Raw genomic sequence first — 18,670 nt, forward strand, 5'->3', positions numbered from 1 at the left:
GCTCCCCCAAGCAAATTCTTGGTCCACAACTCCATCCATAAACGAGCACTTTCGACAGCGGGTCAGCTCCATTGGAATTCTCTTCCCCCAGACATACGTCAGGAACAATGCCATCTATCTTTCAGAAAGAAACTGAAAACCTGGCTGTTCGTCCAAGCTTACGGTTGATAGAGCCTCTATCAACCAATATTGTCTCTTTCACCTTCCTACCCATTCCCTATCTCCTCCCTCTCCCCGCCCCGTTATAACAATAACCGTTGCATAATAGTGCATTACAATGAACAGGGGTGAATCAAACTTGGATCAAGGGTTTAACATAAAGACAAGTGGGGGGAAATTTAACCGTCGTGCCGGGTGTTAACATAATGGATGGAGGCAGTCCGGAGATAGTCTACCAAAATTGTGAGAGATCGATATCAGAAAACCTATGAGGAGAGACTAAAGGATCTGAATATGTATACCTTGGAAGAAAAGAGGTGCAGGGGTGATATGATCAAGACTTTCAGATGCCTGAAAGGTTTTAAAGATGCACAATGCTCAAACCTTTTCCGTTGGAAAGAAATCAGTAGAATTAGGGATCATGAAATGAAACTCCAGGGAGGACGTCTCAGAACCAACATCAGAAAATATTTCTTCACAGGGAGGGTGGTGGGTGCCAGGAAAGCCCTTCTGGAGGAGGTGGTGAAAATCAAAACAGTGAAAGAATTCAAAAGGGCGTGGGATAAATACTGTGGATCCCTAAAGGCTAAAGGATGGAAATGAAGAAAAAAATGCTTGGAGGTAACTTGCGGCGGTTACTACCCTAAACCAATAAGCCTAATACTTTGCAACTCAAACATTGCTCTCTACTTCAACAGTAGGGGAAAAGGAGAATTGGACTCAAACAGCAACCAATGAGGGCCCTGATTTTACAGTCTTGAAACAGATTAGCATGTGGTTAAACTACACGGCGAGGCAGATACTACCATAAGTTTACTGGGCAGACTGGATGGACCATTTGGTCCTTTTCTGCTGTCATTTCTATGTTTCTAAATTAAACAAGATCTTCACTTATATTTTACTCAGTAATTACAATGAATAATTTTCACTGTGACACCTGCTTTTTTGTAAAGAATCTCCAAAATTGCTTAGATTATCACTTTATTTAATTATCCACAGTATCAGAAAAATCTGATTTCTGCCTTTAGAAGATTATATAAGAAAAGCAGCAATAAGGGATAGATAGGACTACAAGCGGCAGACAGCGCTTTTTTTCTTTTATTAAAAAGAGCCACTTCCTATAAGGTGAATTTTAAAAGCCTGGCACATGCCAAAACCAGGAGATACGCATACAAGTTGGGCCAGCACACGCCGAGCATATTTTAAAAGCCGCCTGGATATGCGCATACGTGCTGTTACGCACACAAATGAAAAGTTCTAAAAAGGGGCAAGGGGGAGGCATGGTCTGGCCGAGGCATGGGTGTTTCTGGATTCCACATTGCACCCAAGTGCACGCCAGGGTCCCGTGTTGTGTAGCTTTACTTCTGGTATGGATGAGGTGCAGATGATAAAATAAAGATAAACAGACAGATCGGCGGGGTTTTACGGGTCGAGGCTATCAGGGGAAAAGAGAGGCTATTAAATTGCTAGGGTTTGGAAGTTTTATTCCTTACTTGGATTAATTGGGAATGAACTAGGAAAACCGGTACTGGCGTTGGCCGACATCTTTTAAAATCCCCCCACTTACGCGGTAGAAGCGGCATTTGTGCGCATAGGCGTGCAGCCACTTAAAATTGCGCACGTGTGCTTGCGTTTAGGCTCTTTTGTAACATGCACACATGTATGCTCATATGTTATAAATTGGCCACGTCCCTAGGTGGGGGCCGACAAATGCATGCATAAGTGTGCCGGTTTAAAATTACCAACTATGCTAATTCAATTAATCACAGACAACAGCTCCTCTTGAAAAAGGACAATTTTTTTTAATGAAAAATGAAAGTATATTAATACAAGCAATTCTGCATGCAGGAAAGTTTCACTGTTAAAATATCTATTTACAGGGCCGGTAACTTTCAAAGCAGTGCGGTCACACATGTGTGTGTCAGCGCGAACCTAGGGCTGCAGTTATTTTATAACTACAAAATACAGGTCCTGAGACATATAAGGAGTGGGTTGTAAAACTCAAAGAGACCTCATATTTGAATGCCAAGAGGCTAAGCTAATGAAAGCTTTTGATAGCATTGAGTTGTTTTTTAATCATTGGTCTCTATGAGCTGTTTATGAAGGGCGCTTGCCAATAAAAAGCTGCCCGGTATGCACTTTGAAGTCTGTGAGTACTTCCAAAACGGATCGCTCAAATGTTGAAAGCTTAAATCCGAAAGGTGTACTTATGTAGCAATGTAATGTCCGTCGACAAGCCTTGAGACGATGTTGTCAAAATGGTAACCTCCGACGTTATCCCGACACTGAGTGTTTTGGAGAGAACTTCCTTCTTCAGGGGGTCGGGTGCCACTGTTATCGGCTCTGTCGTTGTCCGGAGATGCTTTACATGTGGTGCGAGAGTGATTATTTATACTGCAGCACCGATGGCGTCTCAATGTAGCTTTTCACGTTGTTGAACTGGAGTCAATCGCTTGGCCGTGAGACATCTATCGGCGGCCTTACATTGCTAGATAAGTACACCTTTCGGATTTAAGCTTTCAACATTTGAGCGATCCGTTTTGGAAGTACTCACAGACTTCAAAGTGCATACCGGGCAGCTTTTTATTGGCAAGCGCCCTTCATAAACAGCTCATAGAGACCAATGATTAAAAAACAACTCAATGCTATCAAAAGCTTTCATTAGCTTAGCCTCTTGGCATTCAAATATGAGGTCTCTTTGAGTTTTACAACCCACTCCTTATATGTCTCAGGACCTGTATTTTGTAGTTTTCACTACTGACTTCCTGTCTTTTGTGGATATTTTATTCTTTGTTATTTTATAACTTGCATGCACATATGCGCACGTTATAAAATAGGCTGGGCAAGCGCACCTGTGCACTCAATTTTAAGTTTGTATGCACCCATCCACGTATTTCAGGTTTCAGCTACATAAACTGGGGACTTTTAAAATGGGCACGTGTCCACGCCACGATCAGTTTCACCAGTTCATCCACCAGTTGCCCCAGTGTAGAGCTAGCTCCTCCAAACCCCCTTGGTTTAATAACTGACACTCCCCCCAGGTACCCCAGACACTTAAAAAAAACCCTCAGGGGTACTGGACCTGGCCGTGCGCTCAGGCGCATAAGTATTTGTGTGCACACACACCTCTTGGCTCTGCTATGGAATGCCTATGTCCCACCCCCACACCATTGCCCCTTTTTTGTTTCTGAGTGAGATGTGCCTGCAGTGGAAGAAACGTTTGCATGTGGGCGGCTTCTAAAATACGGCAGGTGCGTGATCTTATATGTTGTAAACTGCTTTGATCATCATTTGAAGCTTGTTTGTACGGTATATAAATAATAAATTAAATTAAATGAAAGCCCTACATGCACACACATCTCGCGATTTTGGCTCATTCTAGGCTTTTAAAATTCACTTTTTATGTTTTATATTTGGATTCCTACAAAAATGCCTTATCAAGGTGTTTAAATTATACAAAATAAAGAATACTTAAATCAGTATTCTAACATCCCATATGCTGAAGTAAAAAAAATGCTTTAATCCTTACCATAAAATTCTAGAAATAAATGCACTTAGATGCTAAGCGTATCTTAACAATTTAAATCTGTTTATTATTTCTTAGTCCACAGCAAATCTACTACAATTATTCACCTGTTTCCTAAAATGATTAAACTTTAAACCAGTCATAAAGTAAATACAGTAATTCTCACTCACAGTACCCCATATCATTCATACTAATCCTACTAACCATTCATAGGCCCATAAAACAGACTGTCAGGTGCAATAAGCGCCTAGTGAGCAGGAGGAGGAAGAGATATGGCGTATACCTGCAGCCTTGGAAGCAACAGAAAGAAGAGCTGTGGGGCCTGCTTGTGGCCAGGAGCAGGAGGAAGATCAGCGTCAAACCCCCATAACTATAAAAAATAGGAACCTCATCAGCTGTGGGAGCAGAAGGAGGAGACTGCTGTTATGTGTGCCTCTGGAGAGGGAGGGGGAGAAGCAAGTGAGAAAGAGAGAGAGAGGTGTGTGTGTGTATGCGCAAAAGAACATGTATGTGTGTCTCTAGGTGAGCGAAAGCGTTTTTGTGTGTGATCGAGCAAGCAAGTACAGTATATGTGGGTGAGAGAGAGGAGAAAACTTGTGCGCAACAACCCTTCCTCTCTTTCTGCTAAGCCAAGATAATCTTAGGATAATCAGGAAATCAACAGTTCCCAGGTATGGAAAGCGGGAAATTATTTTTTAACCTTATTTGCTTTAATTATTGGATGTTATTTGATTGTTCTGTTTTACTGTTTGACGTTTGAAATATTTGAATATGAGTTTTTAATTCTTGGATGTTATTCTATTTATCAGTTGTTTTAAAATGTTTGTTCTTTTTTTCATATGGTTCTATCATTATGATTGATGTTTTATAATTCATGATTTACTGCTTGATATTTTATGAGAAATGGTAATCTTTTTATTTTTCATTGTTGTATACAGGGTCTGGCTTGTGGTTCCCTGTTCAGTTTTTGTTTGCATGTTACTATTTGTTTTATTCTGTATTAAGTATGGGTTGATCTGTGTTCACATGTGTGACCGAGGTGAGGTTTTCTGCTAGCATGTAGTTTCTATGTAGGGATCACTAGCAATCTGGCTTTTTCTGTTTTCCTAATAGTAAGTATACTGCTGTTTAGGGCCTGGTATAATATTTGTTGTTTTGGCATGGTAGGTTTACTATATTGTAACTGGAATTCAGTTTATTCATAGTTTTCTGAGGGCCAAGCCCATACCCAACACACATTATAATAGACCTAATATTATAGGAGTTCAAGTGTCTTTTTGCAAGGTCTTCTGGTTGGCATCAGTGTATGTAAATATATATATATGGTAAATGATATTTTTGCCTCAGAAGACTGTACTTTGAATCTTCTTTTTCATGTAAAATCTTTTATTATAAATGCATAATATTTTAATCATGTGCGAGGAGAGTGCGATAGGCGGGGGAGGGGAGGGGTGCATGTGCTCAAGACCATAAGGTTCACCTTGGGATTCTAAATACCCTTGCCCTGACCCTGGGCCTAATCTGAACCTCGAGGTTTCCTTGGGTCAAAATGGCACCGGTCTAAGGCCAGCTCACATTTTCTTGTACAGCCATGCAGCAAAATGGCACTGGCAGGCACTGCGATTGGTGCCATTTTGACATCACTATGGTGTGGGTCTCATAGTCAACTGGCACCATTTTTGTCAGTGAGGCAGAGGCAAATGGGCATCCCTCCTACCTTTTTTTGTGTGGTTCCTTGGGGCGGGGCTCAGGCCCATGCTGGTGCACAACCAACTTGGTCAGTCACCTTATGTCCCTGCTTTTGGTGTCCCCCTTTGGTGATCTGCCATTAGCAATCCACTTTCAGCAGTTTCCTGACTTTACTATGATTTATTGCACATGTTGCCCCCCGTGTGTCCTTTTGCAGGGTCTTCTGTGTTATGCAGGGGGGCGGAATAGGAGTTAGAGGAGCAGCAAGGAAGCTTGTATTCTTCAGGATGAGGGCCCTGGTGTTAGACCTAGATGCTTCCTGATGCAAGGGATAAATGGTAGTATGAACATATACATCCTACTGGTGATCAAGGGGTGAGCCATTTTCTGGCATTTTAAATTTGCTACAGAACTTTAATCTACTCCTACACATAATTCTCCTTTGTATTCCAATTCAATATTCTTTGCATATTACAGAAAATACAACATGCACTTGTTCCTCTGTGCAGCCTTCCTCCTGATCTGCAGAAACTACCTTCAATCTTCCAAGCTACGAATGCTATACAATGTTTTCCTATACTACTTCAGGAAAAAAAAAAGGTGCAGGCATATATACTGGATTACAGAATAATGAAGATATATCTGCTTTGCTGACAGAAAAATACTGATGTAATATTTGCACTTTAGAATGGCTGTAACATATCACACACCAATAAAGCAATTCAAAGTGAGCTCCAGTGCTATGTGTGCATGTTAAGAGAAGATCAAACACTCTGTTTTCAAAAGTGGAAAAATATAGTTAGCGTGTATATTTTTCTTATAAACATGTATCAGCTTTTTAAGAACTTGGAAAGAAATATGGTTCACTTCCCCTGGTCAAGGAAAATAAGGCATCATGTTCTATCTGGTTTCCAGATCAGCATACGATCATGTGAGATTCCAAATCTTCCCACAAGTTAAAATATCCAGAGGGAGCAATATGTGTATTCATTCCAACTATGAAAAAGTCTCAGCCTCCAAAAGAATCTGAAATTTTAAAGTTAGAGTTTGTTGCAAGACTAGAAAAACAAAATCTGTATTTATGCTGGAAGAATAGCTGTACAATTTCAAAGCTCCGCTGCAGGACAGCCCGAATTAATTATGCCAGACTGCTGCAATAACCTTGAATTAAAGCTGCAGCCTTCTATTTTTAAGAAACAATTACCTTTCTGGTTGATGAAACCTGTCGTCCCATCAGGTAACAGACGTGACCAGGAAAGAGAAAAGCGATAATGAGTCAATCCAAGCTGTTTGATACATTTCAAATCTTCCTCCCACAGAGTGTAGCTGCCACAAGCTACATCACCAGTCTGGTTCTTGAAAACGCGATCTCCTCCCTGATGGGTGAATGTGTCCCAGACATTAGGGCCTTTTCCATCTGCATCCCAGCCTCCTGAATAAATGCAAGCCGAAGAGTTTAAACTTTTGGCTTCAAAAGACTTTATGCTGAATACAAATGTCATACAATGCTGAACACAACCATCTCAGCTCCACAGGAAATTCATCACAAGATCTTTTTACATCTCACAGTTTTAATTTGCATATAGTTACAGTAATTAGAATGTGTCCATTAGGATTTAAAATTTAAAGTTCACATTGACAGTGTTAGATTCTAAAAAAATGGTACTGAATAGATATGGGCAAGATTGTATATTCATCTCAAAAGTCATGCAATGAATCGGCCAGGAAAAGACCAGGACATTTTACTTGATAATTAGCTAGAATGAGTATCTAGGAGCAGCAGCAGCAGTCAAAACAAAAAAAGAGTAGAAGCTGGAGAGCAAGATGTTATATTCACACAGTAAACTGTTTATGTTAGACCACATTTGTTGTATGGAGCCCAGTTATGGGTACCTATTATTAAAAGGGTTCATAATAACATAGTAAAGGACAGCCAATAAAGACCAAAATGGCCCATCAAGTCTGCCCATCAAGATGTTTAAGGTTGTAATTGCCTCGCAGATTAACCCCATGCCTTTTTGTTAGGGTTGTAATTACTGTTGGGACATATAAACAGGGTCACTAAGCTAATAAAGGGAGCAAAATGGCCCATGCAAGCAGAAAGGTTGTCTAGACAAAGGCTATTTTCAACCTGCATAGGCATTTATGAATGACTGTTCAAATGTATCTGTGATGATTGTTCAAAATATACCAATGAATCTAACAGAGCACTTGCAGAGGGTATTATTACTCCAAGTTCAATAAACAAAACAGAGTAGCATCCTCTCTAGAAAATAGATTGTACTACCTTCAAATGAAGAACTTCTTCACACAAAAAGTGAAACTATAGACTGTATTGGCAATGGAGATAGTCATAACTACAATTCTAAACTACAAATGGAAATAGACCAGAAATTTGGAAGAAACAGGAGAGAAGTTATGACAACAGTTAAATTTCAGGGGGAAAAGTGTTGATTAAAAGACTTAAGACTTCGCAAAGCAATTTTTCAATATTTTGCAGAAATAGCTATATATCCACATTGGGGGGAAGCGGTTTCACTTTTGTATGAACTACCACATGTAACTCCCCCTTAACCTGGGGATCCCACTTCCACACACTACTTAACAGTAACCTACACATTCTTTGATGGGTACAGGATAGCCAGTAGGGCCTAAAGTGAATAACTCTTGAAAATAAAAATAAACCAGCTTCGCAGTGCATTCCAAACAAAATAGAGTTTCCTTATAAAAATGAAAAGTTAAGTAGACACAAAAATAGACTCAGTTCATATTACAAAAATCAAAAACAGTTCTTTAAATTCCAAACTCTTCTGTAGCTTAAGCATTATTCAAGAAACACTGGAATCTCTTGATATTCACCCAAAAGACTGACTCTTCAGAACCCAAGAGAACAGTTGAGAATCCTCCTCTTGTTCCCAAAAGGTCTTCACGAATTGCTGTTTCAGCTCATTTTAGAATGAGAAACCCAGCTTAGAATGAGAAACCCAGCTTAGAACTGATCACCCTGGGACTCCCACATAATTCCCTTTCACTGCAGAGATCAAGAAAGAAAGGCAGCCAATCCTCTCTCCTCCATGAGACCAGCAAGAGCCATAGCCCTTTGCCTGCCCCTCGCTGGCTCCTTGGACAAAGCCTGTCCGAAACCTTACAGCAAATTCCAAACACTTCTTTTTAGTCTTCCCTCTCCCCCTGTGACTCATGGAGTTACCATTTATAGTGATAGCTTAATGACCAACCTTTAGGGGATGGACCCTCCCTTAATCCTATGGGACTCCTTCTTCCCCTGAATCTCTAGTCTCTGGAATGTCTTTCTTTATGCTTGTGTAGCACTATTGGAATTTACTGGCAATTGGTCAAGAGCGAAGCTGGGATCTATCATTGATAATATGAAGTGGAATACATAGAAGTTCCAGTACTGCCACACAAGCCTGTTTTACCATCAGAGAGATAAGTGAAATATATTGTATATACCATACAAGATTGCAAAAATAAGCTTGTTTCAGCATCTACCAATTTTTGTCTATTGCTACTTAGTGGTACATCCCCTTGAGGAAATTGGTGATCAGAGAAACAAAGGTCCTTTTTAGGGGGTTTTAATCTTATATAACGAAATAGCGGGTGCTTTACATTCAGCTGACTTTTACAAGTATATAAGGATACAATGAATTAGAATTGCATAATCTGATTCCAACTGGTTCTCAACGTCCATTGGGGTGCCTCAGGGATCTGCTTTGTCAGCCCAACTGTTTAAACACATATTAGGCACCTACTTGCCAATTACTGGCTACCATCCTCAAGGGCATTAATCTCTATGTAGATGACATTCAGTTTTACTTTCTCCTTGCATCATTTTTGGCTGATACTATATCCTTGATTGCTTGATGTTTAAACACAATAAAGTGATGGCTAACACACAACAAACGCGCTAAAACTAACAAAGACTGAAATCCTGGTGATTGAACAAAGTCAAACAAAACCCATTCCACTATCTGTGCTATTGATGGTCTCAATTTACCAATCGTCACATAGGCTCAAAATCTGGGAGTTATTGTTAACTCCAACTTATCATTCATCCAATACATAAAAAGTACTGTCCAATCTGGTTTCTTAACTATTATAATTCTGTTCTATTAAGATTACTAAAATCCACTCTGAAAAATCTCCAAGTAGAACAAAATTCAGCTGCTAGGATTCTTACTTGCACTACTAAATATGATTATATTACCCAAATTCTGTTTTCTTTCCATTGGCTGCCATTCAAATGGAGGATCCAGTTTAAAATTTTATGGATGTTTCATAGAGCTTTTAATTCAGAGGTGTCAGCATATATTAGAAAGAAAACAAGAATGACAATAAACCAAGGTGTTTTATTAAAGTGTGTTACACTGCTGTTCAGAGCCATGGGCTAAACAGCTCCTATGAGAGACAGACATAGTGGGGCAATAATCAAAAAACTTTACGTGGGTAAACATGTTATGTTATACTTCTAAACCACCTCCCTCAAACGTAATTTGATTACCTCCACACACTGCAGGTAAACAGTTGTTAAGGTTAGGTTGTGGGAGGGAAAATATGCAAGGTGATTGCATTTTTTAATTTCTTTGAACTGCCTCAGTGTGGGCACTTTGTACTCATGCTACATGTGCTCAAACTGGCGGATTTTAAAAGCCCTACACACGCCAAAGCCAGGAAATATGCAATTATCTCAGGGCAGCACGTGCCATGTGGATTTTAAGAGGCATCCAAGTACGCGCATATCTCCCGGTTCACGCACAAATCGAGAAGTAAAAAAAAAAAAAGAGGCGGGAAGTGGGCGGGGCATAAGCATTCCAGGACTGTAACCTGAAGTATGCGCGTAAGTATTTACATGCACAAACAAGCGCCGAGGTCCCCTACTACGTAACTTCACTTCTGCTATGGATGGCATGTAAGTTTTAAAATAAAAAATTCAAGGCTGGTCAGCGGGGTTTGAAGGGTTTGGGCTAATAAGGTAAAAGGGAGGCTATCTAGTTAGGGGGTAAGGAAGTCCTGGCCTCTACCTGGGTGAACTGGGAGCGGACTAGGTAAACTGGTAACTGTGACTGCATGCATATCTAAAAAAAAAAAACCTCCACTTACGCCACAGGGCCAGCATTTGCATGCACAAGCATGCTTTCCATACAAAACTGTGCACACATGTACGCACGTGCAGCTGATTTCATATCATACGTGCGAATGGTACAAAATGGCCGCGTCCATTCATGCGAGCTGGCATATGCGTTTACATGTACGCCTGTGTGGCTGTTTAAAAGTTACCAATTATTGTTTTTTCAAGTAGAGAATACAGTACAAGTAGGATACTTCAGGAGTGAGCAGAAAGATCTCAGCTGGCTTCCATAGACCTGCATCAAATTCTCAACAGCTCAAGCGTTTCTTTATGCTTGTATCCAATTAGCTAACTGTGAGCTGAAATTTTGTTACGATGTGTAAGAATGCAACTGTGTATACACAGAAAAATCAAAACAGATTTTCTCATTTACCTTAAGCTTTATTTAGCTATCTTGCAGATGTTTCGCATTTGTTACTCAAGCCATTTCTTTCTTTTAACCAGCTGGCTGAATTTGCTCAAATTTCTCAAAAAAAAACAAACCAAAAAACAAAAACCCAATAAAAAAAATTCCTCTGTCCTTTAATCTAATGCTTTATTTCATCAAGTATCCTGGTATCAAACCTATACATTTATATTATTTTAAAAGCAAGGGATTGGTTTTACAGTCTTTAAATTGTTTGACAAAAACGCAACCTTCTGAGCTATTTAACCATTTTAGAGTAAGACTAAAATGGATCATTTCCAAGAGCAAATCTGGATATTTGGAAGAGGGTTAGACTTCTCCAGACAGTTTTCCATTTCTATTCCTCTCTCCAGTTTTCAACATCAGTATTATTTATCATTTAGAAACATCAGAATACTCAGTGCAAGACAGAAAGTGATGCTAATAACTAGCACAGCAAGGGGAAAGAAGTATATGAAGTGTAGTGTGATTACTGAGACCAGCAGGGGACCAACGTTAAAAAGAGCCTGCCAATCCAAATTAAAGATAATAGTGCTAGAAAAGGCACTGCATGCTGGGAGGGGAGGGGTTTTGATGATAAAGCAGCCGGAATGTAGAATATTTTTAATTCTCCCTTTAGAAGGGAAGCCCTCAACCATTTTTCCCCTTGTTCTCTTTGTAAAAACATATGCTATTCCCCGAGTGGATTTCAATGAGAATAATTGCATTTCCCTACTTTCTGTCCCTAAATCTCATTCTAAACCGCTTTGAAATGTAAGCAAGGCAGCTGTAGTATCTGCTAAAGATAGAAGTGTTACAGGAAAAACAGAGACTCATGTTTTCCACTCAGTACTATAGATTGTATATAAAATGATTGTGGGAATAATCTACAGAGATCGAGCATCTTTGAATGGAAAATCATGTAGTGGTTCTCGATTCAAGCCTTTGGCTGCCCAACTTTCCCCACCTCTCCCCTCTTCCCCCCCCCCCCCCAAAAAAAAAAAAAAAAAGATTTTAAAGATGACCAAAATGTGCAAATTTATAGATCTAATTTATCTTATGTATTTTTTTTTTAACATCCATGCCCTGAAAGACCAGAATTAAGATCCACTGCTATAACATATGGATTCTGTAAATATTCATATTAACAGGCAAATTTTTCAGTATTTCCTAAAATCAGTTAGGAAAAAATACTCTACATAAATTCTAAATAATAAATCATTGACCTGATGAAGGAAGGATTTCTCTCGAAAACTATTCACAATTGTGTTAAATTACACTAATAAAAAAGTATCCCCTACAACTTCTTTGTTGACCCTATAATTCTAAATAGATTAGTTTATTTACCGTATTTTCCGGCGTATAAGAAGACTGGGCGTATAAGACGACCCCCAACTTTTTCAGTTAAAATACAGAGTTTGGGATATACTCCCCGTATAAGACTACCCTTCTTGGCTGGTTGTTGTATACAAATCCTGCTTGGATTGGTCAGCTCTCCCTGCCTGCCCAGCCCTCCCTGTCTCCAAGACTATCAGAGCGGTAGCGCATCCCTCTGGCCCGCCCTTGTATCCTATTACAGATACCTCCTTCTCTGCCTCTCAGATCTTGCTCCTGAGGACTGCAGTGAAGTGGCGCAGACGCCCCTCCCCCCCTTTTTTATACACATTTTTAAGGAAAAAATACCGTAATTTTCTACCATATTTTTTGATGAAATCAACATTTACAGCAGGAAGGAATGACTTGAGGAGTGAGGGCGCGCTGCACAATTGGCCGGTGGTTCATTCTCAGCTCCCTCGCTCCCCGGCCAATTGGGGAGCGAGAGAACGGAGAATGAACATTTTTACAGCATCCGGTGGGGGGAGGGAGTGACTCGAGGAGCGAAGGCGTGCTGCCTGATTGGTCGGTGCTGGGCAAAAGGGGCTTGCCGAAGCAAGCCCCTTTTGCCCAGCACCAGCCAATTGGGGAGCGGAGAATGAACATTTTACAGCATCCGGGGGGAGTGACTCGAGGAGCGAGGGTGCGGAGAATCAATTTCTATGGCGTCTGGAGGTGAGGGTGAGTGACTCGGGGAGCAAGTGCGCATCAGCCAATCGGGGAGCGAGGGCGCGGGGAATCCACCAGATGCTGTAAATTTGGATTACCGGCACATAGGACGCACTCCTTATTTTTCACCTATTTTCAGGGGAAAAAAGTGTGTCCTATACGCCGGCAAATATATGCCCTATAAGACGACACCCGGCATATAAGTCGACCCCCGACTTTTGAGAAGATTTTCAGGGGTTAAAAACTCGTCTTATATGCCAGAAAATACGGTATTTAAAACACTTATATCAAGTTGATCTTAAAATGTATTTTCCCAAAGGGAGAAGCAAGATGGTGCCATACTAAGCAGCTCTGCTGGTTTGCTTTGGGCATGCTTTTTGGGGTTTTGTTTAACTTGCTTACAATTTATTTCTTTATCCTGTAAGAGATGGTCAAGTATAAAGGGAACTTTGCCCTGAACCTTGGTCACCTACAGTTGCTGGCCCAAGTGACAACTTTGTGGTGGTGACTAGCAGACAGGGCAGCAGTAATAGCATTGTGAAAATTTCCAAGTGTTCTCCTAAGGAATGTGCCCTGGACATGATGCTAAGCCCAGATACGTGCATTCCATCCCTGGGGTCCTCAGAGACATTGGGGCTCTCCATGCACATGTCGTCTCCCACTGAAGGTGAACCAACAAGGACACTGAAAATTGGGAGTCTGGAAAAGGGAACTGCCCAAGTGCAGCACTATCTGATACATCTGATCCCTTGATTTCTCCGAGGGGGTTAGCAGCTTCTGATGGAATGGAGGAGGAGACATCAGAGAAGGCAAGCAATATTGGGACTGAAGCAGTGAATGGATCTGGAGGATTGCTGAAGCTAGTTTTTCCTTCCCCCATGGGGGAAACCTGCTGGTGTCAAGTCAAGGTTGCCTACGGAGGACTTTAACATGGAGTTGTGGCACCAGAGGATGGAGATAAACTTGATGGGTTTGCCTTAGCTCTGTAATTTCTCTAAAGAATCTATCCAGTGGATAACAGCCCATGAAGGGGCAATTCAGGACTGTTGTCTCAAAATAAATGAATGCTCTCAGCAGGTGCAAGAACTGGAACATGTTAAGTCTGTTTTGATGAAGGATAACACCAAATTTGAGGAGTCAGGTGGAGAAGCTGGAAAATACAATTCGGTAGAAGAACTATTTTATTTTTATCACTTTTCAACAAAATACAAGCAAGACAAAATCTTACTATTTAGAAAACAAAATTGCTATCATCACATATAAGCCAAATTAAGTAAGTTAGTTTTCCAAGAAATATGCATTTTTCCATCAAAAAACATTATGAGCAGGGAAGCAGACATCTAAGAGATTTTACTGAATACATAAAGAAACAGGCTTAACGTATTAAAGCAACCTTAAATCTTATGGATCCCTAAACCTATAAATTACCAGGAGAAAAGGTTATAATACGCCTAGAATTGATGAATGATTTAAGCTGTTCGGGCAAAAAGAAAATATAACATTCATTTTGGGATCTAACAATACATTTGCATGGGTATCTCAATTATGAAGGAGAAACCTAGGGAGACTGCTTGTGCCCTTAATGCAAGGAAATCCCTCCTTCTTTCTTGTGTTGCACAAGCGAAGTCCGGATTGAATTGAACAAGAGATCCATAGAATGGAACTGTTATAGACTTGAAATATTTTCTCATGACTTCACTTAGGGGTAGATTTTCAAATAGCGCGATTTGGCGTACTTTTGTTGGCGCATCAGGCGCCAACAAAAGTACGCTGGATTTTAGTAGATACGCGCGTAGCCGCTAAAATCCGGGATCGGCGCGCGCAAGGCTATCGATTCCGTATAGCCGGCGCGCGCCGAGCCGTGCAGCCTACCCTCCATTCCCTCCGAGGCCGATCCGAAATCGGAGCGGCCTCGGAGGGAACTTTCTTTTGCCCTCCCCTCACCTTCCCCTCCCTTCCCCTACCTAACCCACCCACCCGGCCCTGTCTAAACCCCCCCCCCTTACCTTTGTCGGGGGATTTACGCCTCCCGGGAGACGTAAATCCCGCGTGCCAGCGGGCCGCTAGCGCGCCGGGACGCGACCTGGGGGCGGGTCCGGAGGGTGCGGCCACGCCCCCGGACCGCCCCAGGCTGTAACCACGCCCCCGGGCCCGCCCCGAAAACGCCACGTGGATCGGGCCCGCCCCCTCGACACGCCCCCGACACGCCCCCCTCGGAAAACCCCGGGACTTACACGAGTCCTGGGGTCTGCGCGCGCCGGTAGACCTATTGAACATAGGCGCACCGGCGCGCAGGGCCCTGCTCGCCTAAATCCGCCCGGATTTAGGCGGATTTAGGCGAGCAGGGCTCTGAAAATCCGCCCCTGTGTTCTTTCTCAGAAATAAACGACACCAGGAGTGCTGCATGCTCATAGAACTCAGCCATTGAATCCTCCAGGAACTGAGTTAGATTTTTCCGGTATCTCAGGACGATTTTCCATAGAAACTCTATCTTTAATGGAAACAGGTAGAAAAAAACATCTTGCTTATGCAAGGAGTCTTTTCTTCTTCAAATTTAAGTATTTCAAAGAAATATTTTTTTAAAGTTATAAAGGGAATCTCGCCCACTATTTTGGGAAAATTCAAAAACCGTGAGTTCAAATGCCATGAGTAATTTTCCAAATTCTCAAGCCTACGAGAGACACTAGTTAAATCTTTAATCAGTTTAACATTACAATCCTGAGTTTTCTGCACTGCTGTTTCCACAGATTCCACCTGAAGTCTAATCTCATTTAGTTGAGCTTCAAAAGATTCAAGTTTAATGTTGAGATTATCCAGCTTTGCATTATGATCCCGCAAAGAACTGCCCAGAACAGTTACCATATAGCATCCAAAGTTACTTTTGCTGGTTTTGGAGATATTTGAAAATGGGAAGACTCACCCATTTTCCTCTCCAAAGAATTTTCCTCCAGCAATATTTCCCTCGATGCAGCCGTGGCACTCTTGTGTACTTCCAGCTCCCTTGCTGGGGTCAATGTAACTAGCTTTGCCTTTGGTTCCGCGCCACCTGAAGCCTCTGAAGATCCCGCGAGAAGGTCAAGGGCATTGCTCCTCTCTGCCCCCCTCCCTCCGGAGTCGCTGAAGCCGCGTCGGCACCCCGATTCATGGCAGACAGAGGAAAGTCTGGGGAAATCACAGCCAATGGACCTCGAGGATCCAGGGGGCTCAAGGTAATTTCCTTCATCGGCCATTGTAGCGGGGGCATTCTCCCTCTGTTCTGTTGCTTTCCCGGTTGTGTTTGAGGTGATTAAACGCTGCCCCAAAGGAAAGGTCGAGTTGGAGGGGTAGACACACAGCTTTCCTTTCCTCTTGAAAGGCATTTTAAGGAAATATTCTCAGAAGAAACCGAGAGCAGTGTTACCACAACCTGATTCACGCCGCCATCTTGCCCCCCCAACCGGTACAAGAACTTAGGTCTCCTCATAATAGGCTGATTGCTCCAGGAGAAATGCTAAAAGACTTTTTATTTTTTATGTTCTACAAATTTGTCCTGAAAAATTACCATCTATATATAAAGCCTTTTATCCATTGTAAGTAAGAGGAATGGAGATTGAATATATTGACATCTCCTGACAGTTTGAATCTAACTCAAATTCTGAATACATCTTTGGGGGAGACAGTGACCACAGCTACTCTCATAGCGACTTTTGCATCTGATGTGGATAGACAGAGAAAGGTGAATTTTAAAACCGGCATGCGGGTGCACATGTACGCGCGTTCATTGGCCCGCACCCAGTGACACGGCTATTTTATAACATATGCGCGTATAAACGCACATGTTATAAAATAGACTGTCCACACACACAAGTGCTCCTAATTTTAGGGGGCCGCATACCTGTGCATGCAAAAGCCACTTCTACCACGTAAGTGGGGAAATTTTAAAAGAGACGCGCACTGACGCCATTGCCTAATTTTACTGGTTCCTCCTCAGCTCACCCAATTAACAGCCAGGTCCTCCAAACCACCCAGGTTTTATAGCTTGTACACCCCCCAGTTACCCCTTTACACCCCTCCGAAATGGCTCATTAGATTATTTATTTATTTATTTTACTTCGCGCCATCCATAGCAGAAGTAAAGTTACGCGTCAGGAGACTCCAGTGCCTGTCATACTGCGTAAGTATTTTCGCACTAATTTCTGGTTCAAGTCTCAAAATGTCCACGTTCCACCAATGCCCTGCCCAGAGCACACCCATGCACCACCCCCTTTTGAGAAGTTCCAAGATGTGCATGCAGCAGCATTTAGTCATGTAACTGGGTGACTTTTAAAATACGCTCGGCATGCACAAGCCCATCATATTCGTTCATCCCCTAATTTTGGTACACGTCAGGCTTTTAAAATTCACCTTTTAATGTGTTTCCTGATTTTTCTTCAGCTACTGGGGCTATTCAGAAACAATTTCTGGAAATGTGTCCCTAGACGTTATCTGTTGGGGCATCATTATTTGTTAAATTTCCTTTTAAATGTACAATTATATTTGCAGGTAATACATATTTTTGTAGACACAGATTTATTAAAATCTTTCCTGCAAGAGAAATCCCCAGTGGGGGCATATGAGGACCCTCTACTGAGTTAAAAAAAATGGGGTATCTGCCTCAGGGAATTTTTGAAAAAGCTTTCGGATAATTTGGCGATTTAAGTGAGAGAGTTCTCTTAAATTTCCTATGATGTGCATTTCTTTATTGTTATTCCCCTTACCTCCCCACCCAACTTGTTGTGGGCTTAAGATATCCTTAACTTGCTTTGATTGATATTTTCTTGGAATAATCTTTTTTCTTATATTTTTATTTTTATTTATATTCCGCTTTTTTCAGCGCTTCAAAGTATGATTCATGATTTCTTTGGATTGTTATGTAAATTTGACAATAATAAAATTAAAAAAAATATTTAAATTAGTATCCTCAGAAGATTACAAACCAAAGAACAGATAACAATATTCAAGAATATCATTCACACATAAAACAATCACAAATAAAAATAACATAACTATAAAATAAAAAATATACATCTACAGAATTCATAAAAATATCAAAACACTAAAACCAGTAACATCTAAACTAAATAATAAATAAGTATGCCTACTTGTGTCGAAGGGTAAGACAGCAAACAAACTTCTGCTGGATTTAAAATGATATTTATCCCATGAGATATGAATGATGCTGTGTAAAAGGTTCTCTATAAAAGGAAGAATTCAGTAACAAATAACTCTCTCCCTCAGTCTGAGTTCTCTCCAGCAAAGGATAATTTTTATACGTTACTTTTACCTGTCCCAGAACAAGTGGATGTGGACAGCAATATCTATGCTGCACAAAAACCAGGGAATGAAACTGCAGGACTAACTGTACAAGAGAAAAAATTACATTCATTACATTTGCTCATCCTGAGATTACCAGTGGGGAGAGGATGGGTGGGGAAGCAAATATAGTCTGCAGTTTCGAAAACAAAAAATAGTATCACAAATCACCATATAGGCATTTAATTTAAAAACTTGTTATCCACTTGCTCCACTGTTTGCAGTGAGTTACATAAAAAACATCCATAAAAACCAAACAGACAAAAAAAAACACATGAATATTTACTGATGTCTTTTGCATACTGATGTCTATGGCATACTGGTGTGCCTTTTTTCCAAGGCACACCAGTATGCCATAGCATACCAGTGTTCCATAGTACACTGATTGGGA

At 41.1% G+C, this 18,670-nt stretch overlaps 1 protein-coding gene across 9 annotated transcripts in view; it reads right to left on the reverse strand.

Moving 5' to 3' along the window:
- Nucleotides 1-18,670, reverse strand: part of LCTL (lactase like) — a 241,435-nt gene that overhangs the window by 167,176 nt on the left and 55,589 nt on the right. For all 9 annotated transcript variants that reach the window (XM_029590227.1, XM_029590210.1, XM_029590244.1 and 6 more), the window contains one exon: nucleotides 6,579-6,806. In XM_029590227.1, coding sequence (XP_029446087.1) covers nucleotides 6,579-6,806 — 228 coding nt within the window. The remainder of the gene's footprint in view (nucleotides 1-6,578; nucleotides 6,807-18,670) is intronic.

The sequence above is a fragment of the Rhinatrema bivittatum genome, chromosome 1 (assembly GCF_901001135.1).
Source record: "Rhinatrema bivittatum chromosome 1, aRhiBiv1.1, whole genome shotgun sequence".
Classification (NCBI taxonomy): Eukaryota; Metazoa; Chordata; class Amphibia; order Gymnophiona; family Rhinatrematidae; genus Rhinatrema; species Rhinatrema bivittatum.